The following is a 25,324-nucleotide window of genomic DNA, read 5'->3' on the forward strand; positions in this document are numbered from 1 at the left end:
ATCGTCTTGTGATAATCTGTAAACTCTAAAAAAATAACAGCCCTTTTGTCAAGTTGGTTAAAAACGTCTCCTTATATCTCAATGTAGCCATGTCCAGTCCTGAAATGACATACAGAACTACATTATAGGTATCTAATAAGATATTAATAAGCTTCAGTCTGTACATTTCTCAAGAACGTCACTATGGCGACCGACGCGTGCCAACAAAGAACGCAAAGGGAATAACAAATCGAGTGATGATAAATACATATGTATTCGACAATCCTTATTAGACTTTTTATTATTTTACTTGGTTACAATGAGATCGGTAATTATTATTTTCTCTTAAGTATATTACTTTTGCTAGAATATCATACATCAACCAGCTGATAGACTGGGTTCTATATATCTATCTTCATAAATTATTATGAGTTAGGTAAATTCTACTCTCCCTTCTTCCTGTAAAAAAAACTAGTATACAAGTACCTATCTACCTACCTACCCTACAAGAAAGGTTTAGGTACCTACCTACTCATAGACATGGGTACATAGATAGTCAGAAACACCATTTTATGAATAGATAGATAAACGGATGTTTCAAAGCTAAATACCCGCTCACGTCATGTTGCCGTGCTCTCATAGCGCATAGCGTGATGACTGTTTATAATATTATGCCTAATATTCTGTTACCACTCCACAGAATATAGGTCAGTGCCAATTAACTGCTTACTACGAAACCAACCAGAAATAAATGATGAAAAATTAAGAGCTCGGTTCAAAGTCTCCTAACACCCGCTTATGCAAAAATACGTGATTTCTATTTCGAAGTAAATAAACATGTTATTGTGTAACATTACGTAGGCAGTGGGCGTCGGAGATCGCTCCAAGGTTATTTGAGAATGGCGGGAAACCGAGCGAAAGCTGCGGCCCTACAATACATATCGGTATCATCGACAGATACGTATCAATTTAGTTCTAGAATGTTATTTTAGAGCTAGACGTGCTGTCTAGGTCGTCCTAGGAACCGTGATTCAGGGACGCATGTACTACAGCGTAAATATTGCACTTTTATCCCTGTTGATTTTTGTTTTGCGTTGTACATCTCCGGCTCAGTTTAGTCTAATTAAATTGAACACCTTGCAGACGAGACAATGTATATTAAAAAAAACTGTTGTGGATAGGTCACATCATCTACCCAATTATCAATAACAAGCCCAACAGAAAGGGACAAAGCGACATGTCTACCGTGGGCTAAAAAGAAACAGCATGTAAACTGTTGATAGGAAAGGGACGGTAAAAGCGAATGGCTACGTGTAAGAAAGAGATATGTGTACAACATTATTTCTTCTGTCATGACGGTACGCATGCGTCATTCTATTATGCCAGGGCTGAATTTGGGAAATGATAAAATCTTATCACAGTGAGGAATAGGAGTTTATTTATTTCATACTTTTTCTGAATAAGTAAGGCTTTCGTATCTGTTTTAGTTACTATGACAATCGTGGAACGACGATCCGTCATGAAATTTATAGTTATTGTTCGCCTCACAAATACCATAACTAATATTTAGGAAAATAAACAAGTTCAAAAAATATGATGTAGTGAATTAAGAAACAAAGATTTTTTTGATTCACAATTTTTCGCGAGTTACTGACCGATAAGTAGACCTTATAAGACAAAAACAACCTTATCCAGTTCGGCCCTGGCAAAATACAATCAGCTGTTTGTAATGACAGTTCCTCTGACAAATACAAAATGGTTGAAAACTAAAGTTGGCAAACAAAGAAAAGGTAGCGTAATAGCGAATTTTAGCGTTAAAAACGTTTTTTAAAGTGAAAGTTAGTTAGTTTAGTTTGTGTTTAGTGTTTTGTGCACGATGTTGGATTTGGAAATCGTCCCTGAACGCTCTCTGGGCTGTGATGCCTGGGAATTTGTTCTAGGTAAGAATCGCGTATGTTTATTTCTTACGTCAAGAATTTGCGCTTTATTTCTACGGGACGTGTCTTACGCAATGGTGTTTTTAACGGATATTTACCACAATTAATGAATAATGTTGAATGTGGGATAGGCATAGTAATTGGTTTACCTCAGTTTAACATTGATTTTTTTTTCTTGGGAAGTGTCACGAACAGCCTTTGTTTCGCTGGTCTGAGCTTGTTTATTTTTTTTATTGCTAATCTTGACCGTGAAATTAGTAGATTGCGTTGTTTTCGTGTTTGTTTTGAGAATTCGTATGACACCAATTTACATTTAGATACAGTTTAGATGTTTATTTACAAATTCAGGTTGACTTAGAACAATGCATTATACATTTTCATTACTGAAAAAAAATACAAAGAAATGTTGAGTATTTTTTTAAATGTATGAAGCTGTTCTCTTCCTATATTTTAACCCAAAACATAAATATAAATAACCTTTGATAAAACAATAAAATATATCTTCACTATCTCACTTGAAGTATTAAAGTCAAAAATATAATAATATTAGAGTATGTTACAAAATACAAATATTAAGATAAGTTAACCTGGTTTCTTGCTATCCAAGTTAGGTTAAATTACTTCCACATTAAAATAGTTCTTAAAATTATCTCAATTTTGGTAAGAAATTGTGATTATTGATTTCTGACACTTACGCGAATATTAGACATTTAAATAAAACTACTTTTACGGATTTTATCAAAATCCAAGCCTACAACTGCTCGACCTATGGATACAGTGAGCTCGTTTTGCGTGAATCGGATAGTCAATAATAATCAACAAAATGTAGGGTAGCTGTTTGTAACTAATATATCAAGACGACCAACACCTTAGTCTGCCCGTGACCATGGATGCTGTAAAGGATCCGAAACGTCGGGATTAAATAATATTAATATAACGCGATAAAATCCGTAAAAGTAGTTTTATTTAAATTGTGATTATACAATAACACAAATACATATCAGCAAAATTCAAATACATTTTGTATTTGTGGTCCAAATACATTAGTTTTCAACAATTCAGATCTTTTAAAGTCCACTGTAGGAATTATGTTTCACTTTTCAATCCTTGTCTTTAGTCAACTAAGAACACTTTCTACCCAGTTTTGATTCATAACTTGAGTGAATCATCATCATTTGCCTAGCCTTTTCCTAACTACATTGGGGTTAAGCTACACTCTTCCTGAGTGACTGGAAATGGGTAAATATGCGCGAAACAGGCTTTCAGCATCATATTGATTTCTGACACTTACGCGAATATTAGTCATTTAAATAAAACTACTTTTAGTCATTTTATCGCGGTTATATTAATATTATTATATACCTTGTAACATCATATTTAAAAGAAAAACTTAATATTACACATCCACCATATTGGAAACACCTAAACAAAAAAAAATACACAGTTAAATAAATAGTTTAACAAAGAAACAAAGTCCTTATCCCCACAGTAGTTTACAAACTTATACGTGCAGTTATATTGATAAAGTTTTATATTAATTGTTTTGTTAAAAAAATATGTGAACGGCAATGTTAACTTGGTTTAGGGTAGTGTGTGTTATCAGACACCGTTTTTATTTCAAGCTATTGCATCATAATGATGTATTTTTATTGTTAAAACAAAATATTACATGTATATTTTTTTATTACTTTTTTTAAAAAAAAACATAATTTAATATTTAAAGTATTTTTTTCTGGATAGAATCTAACCACGATTCTACACATGCATATTTTGAATATGCAGCGAATTGCGTAACATTAAATTATTACCTGTTTGATATTAATTATGGTGTAATCTAAGTGTGTATGAATCAACAAAGATAATTTTAAAAACCAAAATAATGTTTAAAATAAGTGCAAACCATAATAAAAACTACTGCACTAAAAAGGCATTAAGTATGAAGTTTTTTATCATTGAAAACCTATTGTCTTTGGTAGACATAAAAAAAGCTACTTACATGGCTCATTGAGTTTACATTGTTTGTTAATATCATGCACTTTAACAGTTAAATGAATATCATATAAAACATGACATTGAAAAGCATAGATAGTCTATTGTCGCATCCATTAATCAAATCAGTACTTGAGGCACATTATTATAAAATGTGGTGTTCAAAAGTAATGATCTTTAGTGTTATATTAAACCATTATATTAATTTAAATTATCTTGAAGAAACTTAAAGAAGTCTCAAACGTAGCACTAAAACTGGTATCTTTGAAATTTAGCTAAGTTTTATACAAAGGAATTAAATTGGCCACTTTTACCTTAAACCTGATACAATGTGGGATAGTTTTCTGGTGTCTTTTTAGTTAGATACCTGTTACAAACAAAAAAATTACCTACAATACCCATTATACCCACACAAAACATACTTTCCACATAATTTCCAATGTAGCAAATTAGCATTAAAATAATAATATGATTCTGGAAGCCTCGTAAAGCTTGTTGTGTATGTATGAAACAAGAATATCAATGCTGTTAGAATTGCTGGCAGTATACTTCCATGCCTGCTATCGTATAAAAAAAAAACACTCCTGAACTTTTGGACAAAAATGCATTTTTACTAACTAGTGGAACCAAACATCAAAATCTTACTTACCTACCCATTGTTTTCAAAATTCATAAAATTAGTGATCTAGTATGTGCCAGTATTTTTGGCAACACCGCCAAGTTTCATTTGTCAGTATTATCACGATACTTGCTGGTCAAACGTCAGAGTAGGTATGATGGAATTTCCGGTGCAAGACAATTTGATACCAATTAAAATGCATGCTTAAGTATCTTTTTTATTTCAAGCTTGGAAACTGTGGATTTTTTAGGATTTTAATGAGTACTCTTAGGTACAATGGTACGACTTGCCAAGTAATGACCGAAATGTACCGAAGCTTTGCGATTGGATTTCAAAAATGAGGTTCCTCAGAGACAGTCTGCAAACCCCAGGGCCAAAGCCGGGGCTGTAGGATTGTTCGAAAGAGCTACCGCGGCCCTGGTACATAAAGGGCTTTAGAAGGAATATGACGGGTTTTAGTCAGTAAGAGTCTGACACCCCTCACGCTGCTAACACACAGCGGGAAGGGTTATTTGATGATTTCCCTTAAAAAAAATATGTTCCTGTAAAGCACAGTCAGTAATTGATATGTCCTTTTTACAGTATTCAGTAAGATAATAGGTAGGTGTAGTGCCGCCAAACCCCAGAAGTCACATGTACATAATTTATGCGTCCAGTCCAGTCGGTTTCATTCGTGGCATTTGCAAAAAGTACCGAATCGATACTAGTTAGCTAGTCTCACGGTCCACGTCCTATTCGTCCTTTGAGATTTAAATAGAACAGACAAAGAACTTTGTTGCTATCTCGTATTGAAGGGAAATGATCCGCAAAGGAAAAAAGCTGTAAGATTTGAACGAGGACCTAGGGGGTGTTGTTGAGGCGGATAAAGCAATGAAAATAAAGGAGTCCGTGTTAGAATAATTGGGTACACTATTCCTAGAAAGCTGGATTACTCACACAATTTACTACAGTTTGCTGACAGAAAGAAAACAAAACAGCCTAATTTTGAACCCTAAAAGTGTTTTCAGAATAGGTAGTAGATAATTAGATAGGTTCCTATGGGTTTAACGCGCGACAGTATCCACTAGTGTGAACAGTCGTAGGTAATCGGAATATTGTTGTTTTTGAAGCATAACTACTTTATATTGTGTTATTGTCCATAAAAAAAATCTTCCATGTCACGGTCCATAAAATTCCCGCGGTTTTCGCACTCGGCCTAAATGCGTATCCCAGCACCAAATAACGCGCGATTGTTATTGTCAAAATAACCTTGATCGGTATCATAGTAAACATGTTTTTGACTTTGAAAATTCAGCCTAAAAATTTACCTCTTTGATAAATATTTTTAATACGTAATTGTGTTATCGAATTATCTTTAATCGGCGCGTAACTTTTGTAGTGCGTTGACACTAAATAAATATTACGTCATCATTGTTTTGTTTACAACTTACAACCGATTTTTTCTAGGTATTTTATACTTATTATTCTGTTTTTAATCGATTTTGGGAATTTCTAAGGAAAAAAAAAAAACAGTTTTTTCCCGGATCTATGCATATTTACCGAAGTAGACAGATCCTTGAAAAACAGTACAGGTTTCGCTTTTGGCGTAATATCACTGGTAATATCGCGAACAATTTTTTTTCACTTCTTAAGAGGACGAATTGGAATTTTTGGCGCCAAGGATGTCAATTTTTCTCAGTAAATACAAAACGGATCAAAATACAACTTGGTTACCTGAAAGTTCATGATATAAGCCTTATTTTGTTAGTTGTAGAAACATGATTAGGTAACTTTTATAACAGAGAAAAATATATCAAACATACCTCTTTTTAAAAAGAGATTCACATATTATGGGCAAACGGGACCGATTTAAGCCTCTTAACTTTTTTAGTAGTTGAGTATATACATACTCTTTAAAATGGTAGTAGGAATTTTTATTAAATTATCATTTCTAAATATTAAAATTACAAAACCATTTTGTCGCTTACGAGTTTTAGTTATAAGCTAGCGCGCGTATTGTTATCCTCGCCCCGCTCAGACGCTCCGACCCCTTTTGGCGCCTTAGATGCGCGTGCCGGTTATGGAATTATTGTTGACCACTTCCTCGCCTTAACGTATAAAGATAGAGATAAACTACGCAATAATATTACTCTAAGGGTATAATTTAGGCGATCACCAAAAATATTTTTAAGACTCTAAGCTGAGGCACCAAATAAAATAAACAACTCCAAAAAAAAAAAATTGACTTTATTAAAAGGGCACTAAAGTATATAATATTATGATCCAAAAAAAATAAAATAACATCAGAAAAATCGCAAATCTCGCACAAATATTATTTTTGGTTCCCAAAATGGATTAATGGTCACCAAATTCTATCCAACTAAAAGATTAATATTACTACCAAAATCAAAGTTAGTGACGAAAACGAATCGCTGCAAAACCGACTCCACGTAGTCTTGTCTGCCCTACCCCTAGAGTGCAATTCAAATCCGCGTAGGCGCAGAGGGGCGAGGCGGCCTGCGAGCTGAGGCGCAGGTAGTTTTTAAGGCTCGCCGCCGCGGCTGAGGCTGGCCGGCAGAGCCGGCCAGCAAGCCGAAGCTGCGGTGGTGAGCGTGAAAACCATCTGCGACGATAACCTCGCATGGGACCGCCGGAGCTCCGCAGTGCCGGAGCCGTGACAGAAGCCATGCTTGCTGCATGTTTCGTGCTTACATTTTACTACTGAGTAACACACAAATTCATATAACAATAAATAAGCGACGTACGTTTGGGAACCCCAGTATATTAATTGGTATTTGGGAAATATTCTAGCGATCGTTAGCTTTTTTAGTCTAACAAAAATGACCAAATTATGAGTCATGGTATTACATAATTGGTAACATCTAAGTAGTGACAATATATAATATTTGGTCTAAAGTGTATTTTAAAGGCGTCCATATATTTTTTTAGTAGTCAATAATACGAAAAAATGGTTTTACCTAATAATATTTTTGGAAACGTTATTTGGTGATCATTTATCCATTTTGGTAACCGTTTAGAATTTTTTTGGTAGTAAAATAGGTACTTTTTTGGGTGCTGTTTAAACACAAGCCTTACTCTAATATAACACTGTATAAATTCACCGGTCATCATGGGCGTAGCCACACTGGGGCAAGCTGGGGCACTTGCCCCACCCTGGGCCCTGGCTCTGACCTATAAGGTGTCTGATTAAACAATGTTTTTTTTACTTACTCTAACTAACAACATCAACAACATAATTATGTACTATCCGTAAGTTATTGCACAAAAAAATTTTCGACTTTGAAAAGAGCGCGATCAAAACAAAATGCACGCTCGAGTTCCCGAACGTGCGCGGTGCGCGCGTCATTTGAAAGCGAGCCGTATTCCCTAAAAGAATAGGTGCTATGTGGCGTAGCGAGCCGAGCCGTCCATCTAATCCAAAAAATAATGCATTGAAGGAGATGGAACTGGTAACTGGTAGATGTGATCAAAATTTCGTAAATGCAATTTTATCCTAGTGTAAAAACCGCTCTCGCTATTTTGCTTGCCCAGCCATGTACGACCTGGGGCAAGATTCTCCTAAGTTAATAATGTCAAAATTGAATAGAAATCGAATCGCAATATGATTGCAATAGCAGTTTTAGCCCTATCGGGCATTCTGCTACTAATATAAGACCAATCGTATTCCAACGACATTCGATTGGTTTGCGATTTTGGTGATTGTTGTCTATACGGTAGTTTGCTCTACAATCATACTGCAATCGTAAATCATTTACATACAAAATTATTCATTATTGAATGACAGAAAAGGATAAAAACGTTTATTTCAAAGAAAAAATAGCGGCGTGCCACATACGCTTCAATCGTAATCGAGTCGTGATTGAATCGCAGTCGAATGTGAATCGTATGTTGCTTAAGTAAAATTAGGAGAATCGGGCCCCTGTACAATAGAACGATCGTTTAGCACAGTGATTCTTAAGTTTAAGTGGTAGTCCGCGGACCACTGCTGGTCCCTGGAGGCATCCCGAGTGGTCCGCGAAGCTTAGCTGCGCGACGTTGCTATACGTTATCTAACTTTCTATGCGAGCGAGGGGGTTTTCGCAGGGACGTAAATCGGGTGTGTCGTACCTAGTCCCCCCATTCATGAAAATGTATATTTGGGCGACATTTTACGTAGTTTTTGGTTTTGAGTCTTAAAAAATAATTAAAATTTCGCACTCGCTTCGCTCGCGTATTCAGAAACTATACTATGTTTGTATTTATCAAGAAACAAAAAGTTAAGTACGATTGGGCTAAATTTTACGTAATATTTGGTTTAAGTCCGATAAAAATTTTGAGCTCGCTTCGCTCGCGTATTCAGAAACTGTATGCCCTTATTTTTGTATTTGTCAACAAACAAAAAGTTAAGTACGTTTGGGCAAAATTTTACGTAATATTTGATTTAAGTCCGATAAAAATTTCACGCTCGCTTCGCTCGCGTATTCAGAAACTATATGCCCTTATTTTTGCATTTGTCAACAAACAAAAAGTTAAGTACGTTTGGGCTAAATTTTACGTAATATTTGGCTTAAGTCCGATAAAAATTTCGCGCTCGCTTCGCTCGCGTATTCAGAAACTATGTGCCCTTACTTTTGGCTTTTGTCCTGTGTGTGATTGTTTATTTTCTGTACCTGAAACTATAAACCTCTCAAATTAAGAGATTAACGGCTCAAGATACAAAAAATTGGCTGCCCCACCCTGAGCCCAAAGCTGGCTACGCCCATGCCGGTCATTGACACATTACCATATCAATAAAATAGTATCTTTTTCTGTTAGCTTTTATGGCCGCACTCAGAATAATAAGCAGCCTCTTTTCCGCCAAAACAGAAACGACAAAACATTTTAATCAATAACTGAGAAATTGTATTGTAAACATTTTCATTAGAACCTCTCGGTAAGTGTATCAATGACACCTGGCACCTTCCTTTAAAAAATCTATAAATTAATTTAGGTACTAAACCTGCAATATTTTTGTTATTAGGTGTGATTTATTGGGCCCCGCAGCACTGGACTGGATCGCCATTTTAGTGTCCAATTTTAACTTACCTATCCGAAAGTTCACCTACACAGAATCCATACTTACCTCATTTTTAATCCCAAGGCAAGAGTCGTGTATATCTCCATGGATGTTTTGGTCCTTCCATCCTTTTTTCCCGCTTGATGAAACCCGTCAACGTTCTCAACTAAGTAACTAACAAAAAAAGTTCATTTGTTTGTATGTACACCTAAATTACAGGCCGAAAATGAAATAATATTTTTGATAAAGACTGTTTACTTTAAATACAATATTTTCTATCAGTTACGACAATTCTTCCTGGTAGAAATTAACACTCCTTTGTCGTGGAAACTGCTTATTATTATTTTGTTTATAACCATATCGTTACAGTTTATCTTTACAGGAATAGCATAAACTTTCCGCGGTGACTGTCTCTATGTGTTTATCGGTGTTCTCGTAAACAATGCTTACACGTGCAACAAACGTGACCATTTTTTATCTGCTTTGTAGTATAAACATTACTAAGTACCTTATTAATCGTAGGTGTCCGGTGTTAATAATGTCCTTAGCATTGCGGAACTCTTATCTCTCTCTTTTTGCCTGATTCTCTAAGGCCCATTTTTACTAACAAGATAATAGTCCGATTAAGGTAAACAACCGTTTATCATAAATTAAAACTTCCAATAGGCGATGGGCATATTTGGGATTTATTAACAAATGATTTATTGATGAAAGATAACTAAAGAAATAGAATAGAAGTAAACTTACCGAGTTAACCAACCGATTCTGAAGAAACTTGAAAGCTGAATTATATCTATCTTAATTGTTACCTAAATAATTAGCATATTTATTGAATGATTCATTTGAATTATTATTCTATATTATCGAAAGTTTTGTGAAGTACAGGGTTTCGGCGACTGTTCTCTACAAGAACTTGGTAACCTGCAGTTACTATACTACTAAGCGCCTTTCTGTGTATTTTTTTAATTAAAACTGCCAAAAACACTTTTTTTAGACACTTACCTACCCGATGAAATCGACGTAGATACGGGAATGTTTGACATTTTGACACTTCTTTGGAAAAAAAATACCTATAGCTTTTTATCGGTTAATGACCCGTAGAAATAAAGTCATGCATTACTCAACTCTAAATGAAAGGAATAAGGTTCATTCTTCGTATTTTGATTCTGCATTGTGCTAATTTTCAATGTTTGTGTTTCAGGGATGCATTTCTCTCAATCAGTGGCCATCATTCAGAGTCAAGTGGGCACAATACGAGGAGTACAAGTACTATATAGTGATCAGGTAAGATTTCACATTTATATTTAGAAGAATGTTCTAGATTGATGACGAAGAAGCAATACTTATTAACCATGTAACTGCCCCCTTGGACACAGTGGTCTTAAACTTGACTACCTTGCACAGAGTCCCGGGTTCAAATTCCTGGGTCGGTTTGTGGGTTTAAGAAGCTATAAAACAAAACAGCCCATATTCATGACACTTTCTAATTTGAAGTCTCAAGAACTTTGCTTTACAGTGCTTAATTTAGAATAATTGTTAAATATATAAACGGCCACATATACATAAAAAATAACTGATCGGTGAACACGAGGTAACGTACTTAAAATAATTCTGATTGAGTACATGCAAATAGGTACCTTTTTACTGCTAATCTTTTGCACTAAGTATTTGATTAAGTAATCTATGAGATAAAATTGTTACTAGGAAAGCCATTTTGCAAGGACGCTAGGCGCGTCTTCTAGCTTTCAATACATTGAAGCCAATTTATTTTATGTAATTTTAAAGGGACAGAAAATAAAACATATTATCTTGATTTTACAATTCATTATGATTGAAATTCTGAATTGTGTTAATAATTCCGAATTTAAGTTTGCTGAAAATCGTCATGCAGAGAGGGCTTTTTATCTAGTTTGAAGTTCTTTTTCTGCACAATCTTAGGGTCCTACTCTACTTACAAATTAAAAATATGATACTAATGTTTCCTTTTTTCTTTTTTCAGAACCCGTTATCCGTAGACCTAGTAATAAATATGCCTCAGGATGGCATCCGGTTAATATTCGATCCGGTTGCACAACGACTCAAAGTAATAGAGATCTACAATATGAAATTAGTTAAGCTTAGGTATAGGTAAGTCGTACAAATGTTTATTTATTATTTAATGTACAATTAATAATAATAAGGATACAAATGATCACAAATGATTGTCCGTAGATAATCTTATGTCACCTGTTTTTGTCATTTACTTACCACGTTCTTACGGTGAGGCATCAGTGTTGAAATAGTGTTTTCCATCAATATATAACATAAAGTTTGCAATTTGGTTTGCTACTATTTTTATAATTAAGCTGCACATATTTATATTTTAGATCAATTAAAGTCCAGAAATGCAGTGAATCTCAAATAATCTGTTGTTAAAAATCTTCAAAATATTCAGTAGGTAACGTACCTACCATAGAAAAAATCTTTAGTACTTACCTTCCTAACTAGAAAATGTGTTAGTCTGACGTCTAGACTGGTTCCATTCAAAGCTATCATTGTGCTTGAAGCACGGTTAGAATATAAATTAATTCATTACTAAACGGACGTACACAGGACAGATACTGTTTAGCTTCGAACATAGTTGTTTTGGTCATTAATATGAACCAACTTATTAATAGTGGGAAATGAGTAATTATTCGGTATATTTGGAGTTTATGAAACACGGTACGATGGGGTATGCATACTCCTAATATGATCATTTCTGATAATGATCTGAGCCGGTAAATTCGTTTAGTTGATATAAATTATTCTTATCTGTATATACAGGCTATATATACAGATTAGAATAATTTCACAAAACAGACTCATTATTTTTCTGTGTTGTAATCGAAGCCAGCTATCATGGGGTACCAGCTAATCACTCGGACATGGACTCAATCACGTCATAATTTTTGCACAAAAACGAATCTACTTACAAAATGCTCTTTGCTTCTGTTATTAGCATATAAATTGCAAATAAATAAACATCACCCGCTATAGTAACAGCAGAAACCAGTGCTATCTTCGCGCCGGTATCGCTCGACCTAATGACATTATAATGTTAGCTTCAGTTTCCATGTCCCTACAACACACTCAAGGTTAGCTTAATGTGACTGCTCGACTGGTCCCCTTTGAGCGCGTCTTGAATGTTAATGTCGGTTACTACGTTAATATTTACACGCATAGCGCTTTTTTTTACGATGACAAAAATCATCAAATGACCCCTCCCGCTGTGGGTTAGCAGCGGTGAGGGAGTGTCAGACTTTTACTGACAAAAAATCCATCGTTGTTTCGTAGGCCTTTTATGTACCAGGGCCGCGGTAACTCTTTCGAACAATCCCGCAGCCCCGGCAGAACGCATAGCGTCCTGTGATGCGATTTTTAAAGCGTCCGCGTATTTTTAATGCGTTAGTTAATTCTCTTTTCGTTTTTTTTAAGTGCTTCAATTCTTATGGTTGATAAGAAATGTGGTACCTAGTTAAAAAATATATGCTTTTTTGACACTATAATGTTAGGTTCAGTTTCCATGTCCCTACAGCACACTCAAGGTTAGGTTAATGTGACTGGTCCCGTTTGAGCGCGTCGCTAATGTTAATGTTGGTTACTACGTTATGATTTACACGCATAGCGCGGCGTGAATGTTTAATGTGTTAGGTGTCCATGCTTTTTCTTTTACTGTGTTTTGGAGGTTTTTAAAGTTGAAAGGAGGAGAAATGCTGTTAAATATGAACTTATCTCTAGCAGCTAGAAATTTATTACTAAGGTTTTTCACCTTTGCAAATACCAATCCAAATATAATTTATTGTAACCTACACTAAAAGTGAAGTATCCCATTTGAATATGGTTTTATGTAACTCATTTCACCCATAAGACTATTGTTTTGAATCATATCTCTGTATCTCAGAAAACCTCTGTAGAACTGTATTTATAGTAAGTACGTATGTAGTATGTAAGCGTATATAGGATGGACTGCTCTTCAGCAGTAGGCTGGACTGTAGACGTCCTACAGCCACGATAATGAGCCTTACACGACCAAGTTCTCCCAAGACCCAAGGACACACAAATATTAATGATTTTTTATCTATAATTCCAGTGGTATGTGCTTCAACTCGCCGGAGATATCGCCGTCGATCGAGCAGGTTGAGCACTGCTTCGGCGCGACGCACCCGGGCCTGTACGACTCGCAGCGCCATCTGTTCGCGCTCAACTTCAGAGGACTGTCCTTTTACTTTCCTGTTGATAGCAAATTTGAGGTAAGATACATTGCAGTGGTATGTGCTTCAACTCGCCGGAGATATCGCCGTCGATCGAGCAGGTTGAGCACTGCTTCGGCGCGACGCACCCGGGCCTGTACGACTCGCAGCGCCATCTGTTCGCGCTCAACTTCAGAGGACTGTCCTTTTACTTTCCTGTTGATAGCAAATTTGAGGTAAGATACATTGCAGTGGTATGTGCTTCAACTCGCCGGAGATATCGCCGTCGATCGAGCAGGTTGAGCACTGCTTCGGCGCGACGCACCCGGGCCTGTACGACTCGCAGCGCCATCTGTTCGCGCTCAACTTCAGAGGACTGTCCTTTTACTTTCCTGTTGATAGCAAATTTGAGGTAAGTTACATTGCAGTGGTATGTGCTTCAACTCGCCGGAGATATCGCCGTCGATTAAGTAGAACGGTGGTTTTAGGTATGCGTCGGTTTGACGCTTGTTGGACCTTTGATATCATCTACTTCTAGGTATGCGTCGAATTTTGTTGTATCAGTTTTTGTTTAGGTAATCTGCATTTTTTAAGGACAAAAAGTGGCCTTAAGTTGATAGTACGAATAACATGTTATGTGCAATTCAAATTCAAAAAGAATGAATGATATCAGACTTATCGAAAACATTATAATATTATGTATTTCTTTGCATCAAATAATATCAGACACTTTCTATGTAGTTATAATATACATCGATCTTTTTTTTGCATCGAATTTCAGTATTTTTTTGTGTCTTATTTAGTAAGGGACATCTAAATCAGAATAATTAGTTAAGAAAGTCCGGTACCTATTAAACATTCATTTTATTCCTCTTCCAGCCTGGCTACGCTCACGGGCTGGGCTCTCTCCAGTTCCCTAACGGTGGCTCGCCCGTCGTCTCGCGAACTACCATCTACTATGGATCTCAACACCAGGTTAGTTATACTTTATCCGTACGTCTTTATACGTTCAAATGTTCAAATGTCACAAATAAATATGTCATATAGAATATCGTCTAAAGGTATTGTGACTTTTTCCGCCTTTATAATCAGTGTAAGATTTGTAAAAAAAAAAACAATTTGAAATCGTCTTTTTGGTACTTACTCTTTTTACGGTAAAATGGCTGAACTGAGATGACATTTGGTATGGAGATACATACATAGGTATATAGATTCCCGTAGAAGACAGTACAGATGATTCATGTATAGTCGAAATACTGCTACTTGCTACTGGAAATTTATCAAGGCCTTAGTAATATATCATCGAAATTAAAATCGTCATTTTTTATTTCAAATATACCGTACAGGTTTTGAAAGATATCAATTTTATGATAAGTCAATTTAGTTTCCCGGTTTCAATTAGCCAATATGTTGTTCTCAGGCTAGCAGTACAAGTAGCGGCAGTGTGTGCGGGGCGCCGCTGCCCGAGCTGCCGCTGTCGTGCTACCGGCACCAGCTGCATCTGCGGCGCTGCGACGTGCTGCGCTCCGCCACCGCCACGCAGGGACTGCGCCTGCATATGTTCACTGAAGGTAGAGTGTACCCCCAGGCTGGCAGTACAAGAGCTGCCGCTGTCGTGCTACCGGCACCAGCTGCATCTGCGGCGCTGCGACGTGCTGCGCTCCGCCACCGCCACGCAGGGACTGCGCCTGCATATGTTCACTGAAGGTAGAGTGTACCCCCAGGCTGGCAGTACAAGAGCTGCCGCTGTCGTGCTACCGGCACCAGCTGCATCTGCGGCGCTGCGACGTGCTGCGCTCCGCCACCGCCACGCAGGGACTGCGCCTGCATATGTTCACTGAAGGTAGAGTGTACCCCCAGGCTGGCAGTACAAGAGCTGCCGCTGTCGTGCTACCGGCACCAGCTGCATCTGCGGCGCTGCGACGTGCTGCGCTCCGCCACCGCCACGCAGGGACTGCGCCTGCATATGTTCACTGAAGGTAGAGTGTACCCCCAGGCTGGCAGTACAAGAGCTGCCGCTGTCGTGCTACCGGCACCAGCTGCATCTGCGGCGCTGCGACGTGCTGCGCTCCGCCACCGCCACGCAGGGACTGCGCCTGCATATGTTCACTGAAGGTAGAGTGTACCCCCAGGCTGGCAGTACAAGAGCTGCCGCTGTCGTGCTACCGGCACCAGCTGCATCTGCGGCGCTGCGACGTGCTGCGCTCCGCCACCGCCACGCAGGGACTGCGCCTGCATATGTTCACTGAAGGTAGAGTGTACCCCCAGGCTGGCAGTACAAGAGCTGCCGCTGTCGTGCTACCGGCACCAGCTGCATCTGCGGCGCTGCGACGTGCTGCGCTCCGCCACCGCCACGCAGGGACTGCGCCTGCATATGTTCACTGAAGGTAGAGTGTACCCCCAGGCTGGCAGTACAAGAGCTGCCGCTGTCGTGCTACCGGCACCAGCTGCATCTGCGGCGCTGCGACGTGCTGCGCTCCGCCACCGCCACGCAGGGACTGCGCCTGCATATGTTCACTGAAGGTAGAGTGTACCCCCAGGCTGGCAGTACAAGAGCTGCCGCTGTCGTGCTACCGGCACCAGCTGCATCTGCGGCGCTGCGACGTGCTGCGCTCCGCCACCGCCACGCAGGGACTGCGCCTGCATATGTTCACTGAAGGTAGAGTGTACCCCCAGGCTGGCAGTACAAGAGCTGCCGCTGTCGTGCTACCGGCACCAGCTGCATCTGCGGCGCTGCGACGTGCTGCGCTCCGCCACCGCCACGCAGGGACTGCGCCTGCATATGTTCACTGAAGGTAGAGTGTACCCCCAGGCTGGCAGTACAAGAGCTGCCGCTGTCGTGCTACCGGCACCAGCTGCATCTGCGGCGCTGCGACGTGCTGCGCTCCGCCACCGCCACGCAGGGACTGCGCCTGCATATGTTCACTGAAGGTAGAGTGTACCCCCAGGCTGGCAGTACAAGAGCTGCCGCTGTCGTGCTACCGGCACCAGCTGCATCTGCGGCGCTGCGACGTGCTGCGCTCCGCCACCGCCACGCAGGGACTGCGCCTGCATATGTTCACTGAAGGTAGAGTGTACCCCCAGGCTGGCAGTACAAGAGCTGCCGCTGTCGTGCTACCGGCACCAGCTGCATCTGCGGCGCTGCGACGTGCTGCGCTCCGCCACCGCCACGCAGGGACTGCGCCTGCATATGTTCACTGAAGGTAGAGTGTACCCCCAGGCTGGCAGTACAAGAGCTGCCGCTGTCGTGCTACCGGCACCAGCTGCATCTGCGGCGCTGCGACGTGCTGCGCTCCGCCACCGCCACGCAGGGACTGCGCCTGCATATGTTCACTGAAGGTAGAGTGTACCCCCAGGCTGGCAGTACAAGAGCTGCCGCTGTCGTGCTACCGGCACCAGCTGCATCTGCGGCGCTGCGACGTGCTGCGCTCCGCCACCGCCACGCAGGGACTGCGCCTGCATATGTTCACTGAAGGTAGAGTGTACCCCCAGGCTGGCAGTACAAGAGCTGCCGCTGTCGTGCTACCGGCACCAGCTGCATCTGCGGCGCTGCGACGTGCTGCGCTCCGCCACCGCCACGCAGGGACTGCGCCTGCATATGTTCACTGAAGGTAGAGTGTACCCCCAGGCTGGCAGTACAAGAGCTGCCGCTGTCGTGCTACCGGCACCAGCTGCATCTGCGGCGCTGCGACGTGCTGCGCTCCGCCACCGCCACGCAGGGACTGCGCCTGCATATGTTCACTGAAGGTAGAGTGTACCCCCAGGCTGGCAGTACAAGAGCTGCCGCTGTCGTGCTACCGGCACCAGCTGCATCTGCGGCGCTGCGACGTGCTGCGCTCCGCCACCGCCACGCAGGGACTGCGCCTGCATATGTTCACTGAAGGTAGAGTGTACCCCCAGGCTGGCAGTACAAGAGCTGCCGCTGTCGTGCTACCGGCACCAGCTGCATCTGCGGCGCTGCGACGTGCTGCGCTCCGCCACCGCCACGCAGGGACTGCGCCTGCATATGTTCACTGAAGGTAGAGTGTACCCCCAGGCTGGCAGTACAAGAGCTGCCGCTGTCGTGCTACCGGCACCAGCTGCATCTGCGGCGCTGCGACGTGCTGCGCTCCGCCACCGCCACGCAGGGACTGCGCCTGCATATGTTCACTGAAGGTAGAGTGTACCCCCAGGCTGGCAGTACAAGAGCTGCCGCTGTCGTGCTACCGGCACCAGCTGCATCTGCGGCGCTGCGACGTGCTGCGCTCCGCCACCGCCACGCAGGGACTGCGCCTGCATATGTTCACTGAAGGTAGAGTGTACCCCCAGGCTGGCAGTACAAGAGCTGCCGCTGTCGTGCTACCGGCACCAGCTGCATCTGCGGCGCTGCGACGTGCTGCGCTCCGCCACCGCCACGCAGGGACTGCGCCTGCATATGTTCACTGAAGGTAGAGTGTACCCCCAGGCTGGCAGTACAAGAGCTGCCGCTGTCGTGCTACCGGCACCAGCTGCAAAGCTGCAAAGTTATTTTTAACCTGCAGTGGGGTCTACCAAGGCAAAACCCTGAATGTTTGAAAAAGTTAGCGCGGCCTGATCCGCGGCCGTGTCAGATCTCCTTCAAGCGTTGATTATTTTCAAAATGACAGTGTCAGCAATTAATTAGTAGCAACGGCTGGTAGTAACTAGGTAGCAACTTTACATATAAGAGTACACACAGTGTTTTGAATACTATCGTGGGCAGTAATCGCACATTAATACTTACTCTCACATCGAGCCTCACCCTACATGTTACCTCCCATCTCCAGGTCCAGGTCGCACGGAAGGCGGCGGTCGCGGGGTATGCCGCGTGGTCCGCTTCGGCAGCTCGGCGCAGCGCGTGGTGGCGGCGCTCGGAGCCCCGGCGCGGGTCTACTACAAGGCCGACGACAAGATGCGCATCCACCGACCCACTGCCCGCCGCCGTCCCCCGCCGGCTTCGGACTACTTCTTCAACTATTTTACGTTAGGCCTGGTTAGTATGTGCTGTAGTTACGAATTACGTCGCCTTTCGAAAACTCTGAAATCAAAAATTCGAATAAATAAAAAAAATGCATGAACAAGAAAGAGTTTAAAAATAACAATCTGCCATGTCAGTCAGGTAAGAAAGACTACCAAAATAATAAAAAAATATTTTACTCAAATAACGACCACAAAACTCTGAGATATCCTTCTCGTATGTCTTTGTAGGATTCCCACGTACAAAAAAGGGTGTAATGATTTCTAAGTAGATCTAAATTTCCAAAAAAATACTAACTTTCAAAAACAAGATCGTAAAACTCAACATTTATCAAATCATTTATTCAACCTTGGCTGCAAAACCGCACTTTTTGAACGTCAAAAATTTACAAAACAGCCCCCGGAACGCCCGTCCTTTACCACTTCCAATGTGTTTTTGCTGGGAAGAAGTGGCGAAAAAAAATCCGTTTTTTTTTTTCATGAAGCTTTGTAATGTTACTAATGAATATTTCCGTATCTCCTCAGGACGTGCTATTCGACGCGCGTACGCACCAGGTGAAGAAGTTCGTGCTGCACACCAACTACCCGGGACACTACAACTTCAACATGTACCATCGCTGCGAGTTCGAGCTCACCGTGCAGCCTGACAAGTTAGTACACAACATATTATTAAGCCTGTAATAACTTTGAGTAGTAGTGAATTTAATTTACTAAGATGTATGTGCATGTTAGATATAAAAATTAAATTAATTTTGTAAACATAGTAAGTGCCTACATAAGAATATGACATTGTGATTTACTCCACGAGTATTGTAAATATCAACTCTCAATTATTAGGTATGTTATCGAGTTAGCTGTATGTATTATTAAAGTATGTGCTAAGAGTACAATAATACTAAGTATGTTACAATAATAGTAAAGTTGTTGCAAGTTCTCAAGATAGATTCTGGAGAATGTAGTTATTGGTCGATTAAAATCAATTTATTGTAAGTAGTAATGAAATTGAAATCGAATGAAGTAATCAGTTTAGATTGAATAAACTGGTTAATCGATATCGAATTAAATAATCGATTCAAATTGAATGAAATACTTAATCGAATTAAATAATCGATTCAAATCAAACGAAATAATCGATTCAAATTGAATGAAATACTTAATCGAATATAATAATCGATTCAAAATCGAATGAAATAATCGATGCAAATCTAATGAGATTAGCAATTCAAATCGATATTTTCATCGATTAAATCAATTCTATTTTCATCGATTTTTTCATCGACTTTTTATCGATTAGATACATTTCAACCGACTTCTCACAACACCCCATCCCTCCACAGATGCGAAGCGAACTCGCTAGTAGAGAGTCGCGGCGCAGTCTGTATCACTGCGTACAGCAAGTGGGAGGTGGTGTCCCGCGCTCTGCGCGTGGCCGAGCGCCCCGTCGTGCTCAACAGAGCTTCTTCTACTAATACTACCAATCCTTTCGGCTCTACCTTCTGTTATGGGTACCAGGATATTATTTTTGAGGTGAGCTAAACATTTTTGTAAAAATATCTACTACTAGCTTCCGCCAGCGGCTTCGCCCGTGGAGTGTTGATAAAAAGTTTCCTATGTGTTAATCCAGGGTATAACCTATCTAACCAAATTTCAACCAAATCGGTCCAGCCGTTTTTGCGTGATTGAATAACAGCAGTCTGTTCGGGTGGACGAAGGCTCATCAACTTGGTCGACTTTGAATGTTGGCGTTCCACAAGGCGGCATACTCTCACCTCTTCTATTCTCGATATTTATAAATCTTCTCACTCTCGAACTTCAGTGTTCGTATCATCTCTATGCCGATGACCTGCAGCTTTACCGCCACACCAAAGCTATTAACTTAATGGAAACACTTGACAAAATTAACGCAGATTTAGAAGTGGTAAAGAATTGGTCTGACAGGTTTGGGGTGGAGGTTAACCCTACCAAGTGTCAAGCCATTATTATTGGAGGCTCGAGAGCTATGAGCAAAGTTGATGGTCTTGTCTTACCACCGTTAGTTTTTAATGGTATCAACATTCCGTACAGCTGCACTGTGAAAAATCTTGGCCTACACCTTGACTCCACGCTGAATTGGCAATCACAGGTTGCAGCTGTCAGTCAAAAAGTGACCGGTACGTTGCGGTTCCTCTATCGCTTGAAAAATTTTCTCCCGGTTAACGTGAAGGCGACGCTTATGCAAACCTTAATCTTTCCCATAATCGACTATGGTGATGTTTGCTACTACGACCTGAATGCAGATCTGCTCAATAAACTTGACCGGCTTCTCAACAATTGCATTCGATTCGTTTTTAATCTCCGCAAGTACGATCATGTGTCAGCCTATCGAGCGCAACTTAAATGGCTACCGATAAGACAACGACGTGTGATGAGGGCATTAACTACTCTTTTTTCTATACTATACACCCCGTCTTCACCTTCATACTTAACCTCCCACTTTCAGTATGTGTGTTCACAGCACAACAAAAATCTCCGCTCCTCTAATAATCGTCTTCTTCATTGCCCTGCTCACCGTTCAGATATTGTTCATTCTTCCTTCTTTGTGAAATCTATTCTTCTCTGGAATGAGTTACCTCTTGAGATCAGGATGGTTAACAGTCGTTATACATTCAAAAAGAAATTACGCGACCACATCCACAGGAAATTGGCAGAGTCGCTACCGTAGATTATTATTATTTTTTTAATTTATTTTGTCTCTCTTGGCAATTGTAATATGTATGTATTAAGTATGTATGTATAGTATGTGTATGTATAATATATATTAGTATTTTTTTTTTACACTAAATGTCATAACATATAATCTTTGCACCTACCACTGCTATTTCTCCACCACCCAAAGGTAGACTGGTAGAAAACGCCTAAGGCGTTAAGTCCGCCCTTGTACAAAATGTGCAGAAATATTAAATAAAATAAATAAATAACAAACATACATCCATACATTCTCACAAACTTTCACATTTATTATAAGTAGGATTTACATATATAAGAGAAAGTTGTGTTGGTAACACTATTTGTTACCTACGTAAGAACGGCAGAAAAAGGTCTTGAAAACTTTACACGTTTTAAGGATGATGCTATTTTCAAGGGGTTTTCAATCGAGTTTCGTATCGAATTTACAAAAAGGCCAATGCTTAATAGTATTATAATTTTGAAAGTAACTCTGTCGTATGTCTGTAACTGAATCGATTCAAACGATATTCGGTGCACGGATCCGGACTCTGAGAAAGGACATGACCACTTTTTATTAGGGTCCTGGAAGCTGTTCCCCCGACATATGGGTAGATCCGCTGGAAGCAGCTAGTCTTAGCACCAGAAATATTTGGACCGCAAGAAACAACCAGTCTTAATACCAAATTATAACATGACAAATATTTTCAGGTGATGTCAAACAACTACATAGCATCGATCACGCTGTACCAGCCCGAGGGCTCGCGGCCCCGCTACGCCGTCAACTCCATCGCGTGACACAGCCAGGTAATATTGTGTCTTATTACTTTTGAAATAAGGTTCATTTTACAATGTGAATGCTAGCTGTTCAGAAGACGCTTAGGTTTTGAAATAAGAATAGCTTTGTCAGAACAATTTGTTCTCTTCTTGTTCGATTTTTAAAAGATATTTTTTTCCTACACAGGCATCCCCAAGCAAAGGTAAAAAATACACGTCCTGAACGATTTCGGTTGTCAGTCACCACACAAAACCTACTCCCGAGTGGTTCCCCACACAATGTCGAAAATGTTCAACTTTCTACTAAAACAACTTCAGCCGAAGTGACTACATATCTTTACCACGAAGCACCTAAGAGGAAGCAGTATTTTTAAAAATGTGATAAAAAAACTGTGAAAAAAAAAACTCGAAAAAAGTGAGTGACAGATCTCAGACGGTGTGTTAAGTCTTATTTAATTCCTTAGACGGACTAATAGTTAATGTTTTATTTTTAAGCTTAATTAAGTTGGTATATTTCAAAAGTGAACATTGATTTTTTTAATAATAGTCAAATGTGTTCTTGTAATTTTAACTTTTTAACGCCATAGTGCAAGAATATTGTGTCACAGACAACGTATTCTTACACTATGGTTATGGGATAAAAAATTAGAAAAAAAAAACATGGAAAAAAACTAGAAATAGACTGTGCTGTAAATATTTTTGAGAATTTGATGAGAACTTAAATAATAATATGAAATTGATGTATTTTTTCTAAAAAGAAATGATTTTTCGATCGAGACGTTTGGTAGTGAGTGTGTAAAAAAATCGTGCAAAAGTATTTTGTCAGCACCACAGATTATGTTGAGCTAGTGTGCATAACTTGTGTTATCACCCAAAATCGTGTATCATTTATTTTATCGAACATTTTATTTCGTACATATCTTAATTTTATTTAAATAAAAAAAATGTTATACTTATTTATATAATATTAAATATTGATGGATATTTGTTATGTAAATTATTATTTTTTTGCGCAAAGGAAATCGCACAGTGTGCGCCTTTTCTGAATTTCTTAGTAATAATTATGAAAGTGTATTGAAGGATTTTAAGAGATGCTTGGATAAAAATATCTTTAAGGTTATTGCTGTGCGAATGTGAAATAAACACTTTTGGCAAAAATGTCACAAAATAGCCTTCGTTTTAAAATGGCTTCTTAAAATTAAGATAACATGGTCTATAAGAAATGCGTGTTGCGGCTCTCAAATACTGATTTTATGAAGTACAAAATTTATTTTTAAAAAGTATTTTTTAACGTTTTTTAAAATAGAAAAAATGGTGTTTTTAATTTTTTGACAAAACATTTTGGAAATGTTTTGTAGATTTTTTGAGAAAATTGAAATTCGAATCGTGGATTTTATTTTTGAAATTGTATTTTTTAAGGTTCTTTTAATTATGATTGTGGCTCTTGTTTATATGGCTGTTGGGCATACTTTAAAGCTCTTTGGGCCATCTTTAAAAAGACGACAAATACATAGTATGAATTGATTCTTTTGTCAAAAAAATCCCCAAAAAACTGTTATTGACTACACAATCCGTAAGTTACTTTCTTAACAACAATTTTTCACAGGATTGCAAAATAGTTTTTTTCACTCAATATAATATATAACTTTAAAGTATGTTCATAGGCATATAATCTGTAGAAACCTTACAGCCATGGACGATAAAACTTGGCTATTAGATGACGCACGCTACTTTGCATAGACTAATAAAAACTTTTGACCTCAGACCTCTTTGGTAACAAAAAGCTTAGGATTTCTAGTGCCAATGACGTTTCGTTCAATATTCATGTCATTTTGGTATAGTCTGACCGTTTTTTTGTGCAGTTGACAGTTGCTGTCAATTGAAAATGACAGCTGTCAATTGTACAGATGCGGTGGCACTCTAAATGAGCTTATAGGCTTCACGATGTCGAGGCGGTTGTGATGTTTTACTAAACTGCTGTTACGGCAATATGACACTTTAGCTTTGGTAAGGTTTAAACGTCGCTTAGATTTGCTGTTGGACCGAGTTTGAAAAACGAACCTTTTTATTTGTTGTACTAATTCGGGCCGTCGTCAACAGATGGCGTTGTAATAAGAAAAATATTGATGCAAAGATATGTTGTAATTTGTTATTGTTGTACCTAGATAAGATTTGGTTTTAATTATTTTTTCAGTAATAATGGTTTGAAATGCGGTTCAAAAGCAAAATTAGTATGTTTGTTAATGCACAATATGTCACTTGTGTGATTGTCGAGTAATGGCTGTGGTGCCATAATGTAACAAGAAAAAAAAATGAAAAAATTGACATAATACAATAAAAAAAGTATTAAATTTAAGGTAGCTCTATGCTACGCTCTTGTTCTGCGTGTGCGAATGTTTTGCCGAAATAACTCGCATTATCTGAATTCCTTGTAATTATTTATAAAATAAAATAAAAATAACGATCAATATCACGTTTTCTGATTTTTAAGCCTTTTTTTACAATTTCATCCAAAATCTACCAAAAAAAAAAACAAATTCGAAAATTGAATTCAGTAATGGCGGGAACTTGTCAAAAGATACGCACACACTTGAACACAATTATTTTTATATCGATTAGCTTATTTCGTCACTCGGTGGCGTGTATCGATTCATACGTCATTAATCTACATGTAACTATGTCAGCCTTTTGGTCCTTTCGATTTTAGATATATTACCATAGAGAACAAAATGAGGAGCGGAGGTGTCATAACGCAAAATCTCCTGAGAAAGTAGCCCGCTAAAATGCGGGTGTTCAGGGGACGAAGAACGTTACTAGCTCCGTGTAAGGGCTTGCACGCCTTCTATGGAACCCGACCAATTTTCAAAATAAAATCACCAATGAATCAACAGCAATCTTTGACAGATAAGATTTGACAAGGAATCCGGACTTCTCGTTAGTTCTAGTAACTGATCACGCCTACCGTACGTAGCTTGACCTACAAGAAGGCGCCTGATCTATCTTCGTCATGGCATCTCCGCTATCTTTCCTTTCTCCGTGGATACAACAAATCGTTTTGATTTTATGTTTTGCAAAGTCACTGTGATTTATTGATTTCATA

At 39.5% G+C, this 25,324-nt stretch overlaps 1 protein-coding gene across 1 annotated transcript; it reads left to right on the top strand.

Annotated features, from left to right (window-relative positions):
- The first annotated feature begins 1,709 nt into the window (after positions 1–1,709).
- LOC124641422 (PHAF1 protein CG7083) lies at positions 1,710–24,688 on the top strand. The gene is made up of 11 exons (XM_047179492.1): positions 1,710–1,919; positions 10,761–10,843; positions 11,559–11,686; positions 13,671–13,830; positions 14,650–14,745; positions 15,191–15,341; positions 18,555–18,760; positions 19,270–19,394; positions 20,082–20,271; positions 22,159–22,254; positions 22,412–24,688. The coding sequence occupies exons 1-10, from the start codon at positions 1,856–1,858 to the stop codon at positions 22,243–22,245; spliced, it is 1,290 nt and encodes a 429-aa protein (XP_047035448.1). The 5' UTR covers positions 1,710–1,855; the 3' UTR covers positions 22,246–22,254; positions 22,412–24,688.
- Positions 24,689–25,324: the final 636 nt, after the last annotated feature.

The sequence above is a fragment of the Helicoverpa zea genome, chromosome 22 (assembly GCF_022581195.2).
Source record: "Helicoverpa zea isolate HzStark_Cry1AcR chromosome 22, ilHelZeax1.1, whole genome shotgun sequence".
Classification (NCBI taxonomy): Eukaryota; Metazoa; Arthropoda; class Insecta; order Lepidoptera; family Noctuidae; genus Helicoverpa; species Helicoverpa zea.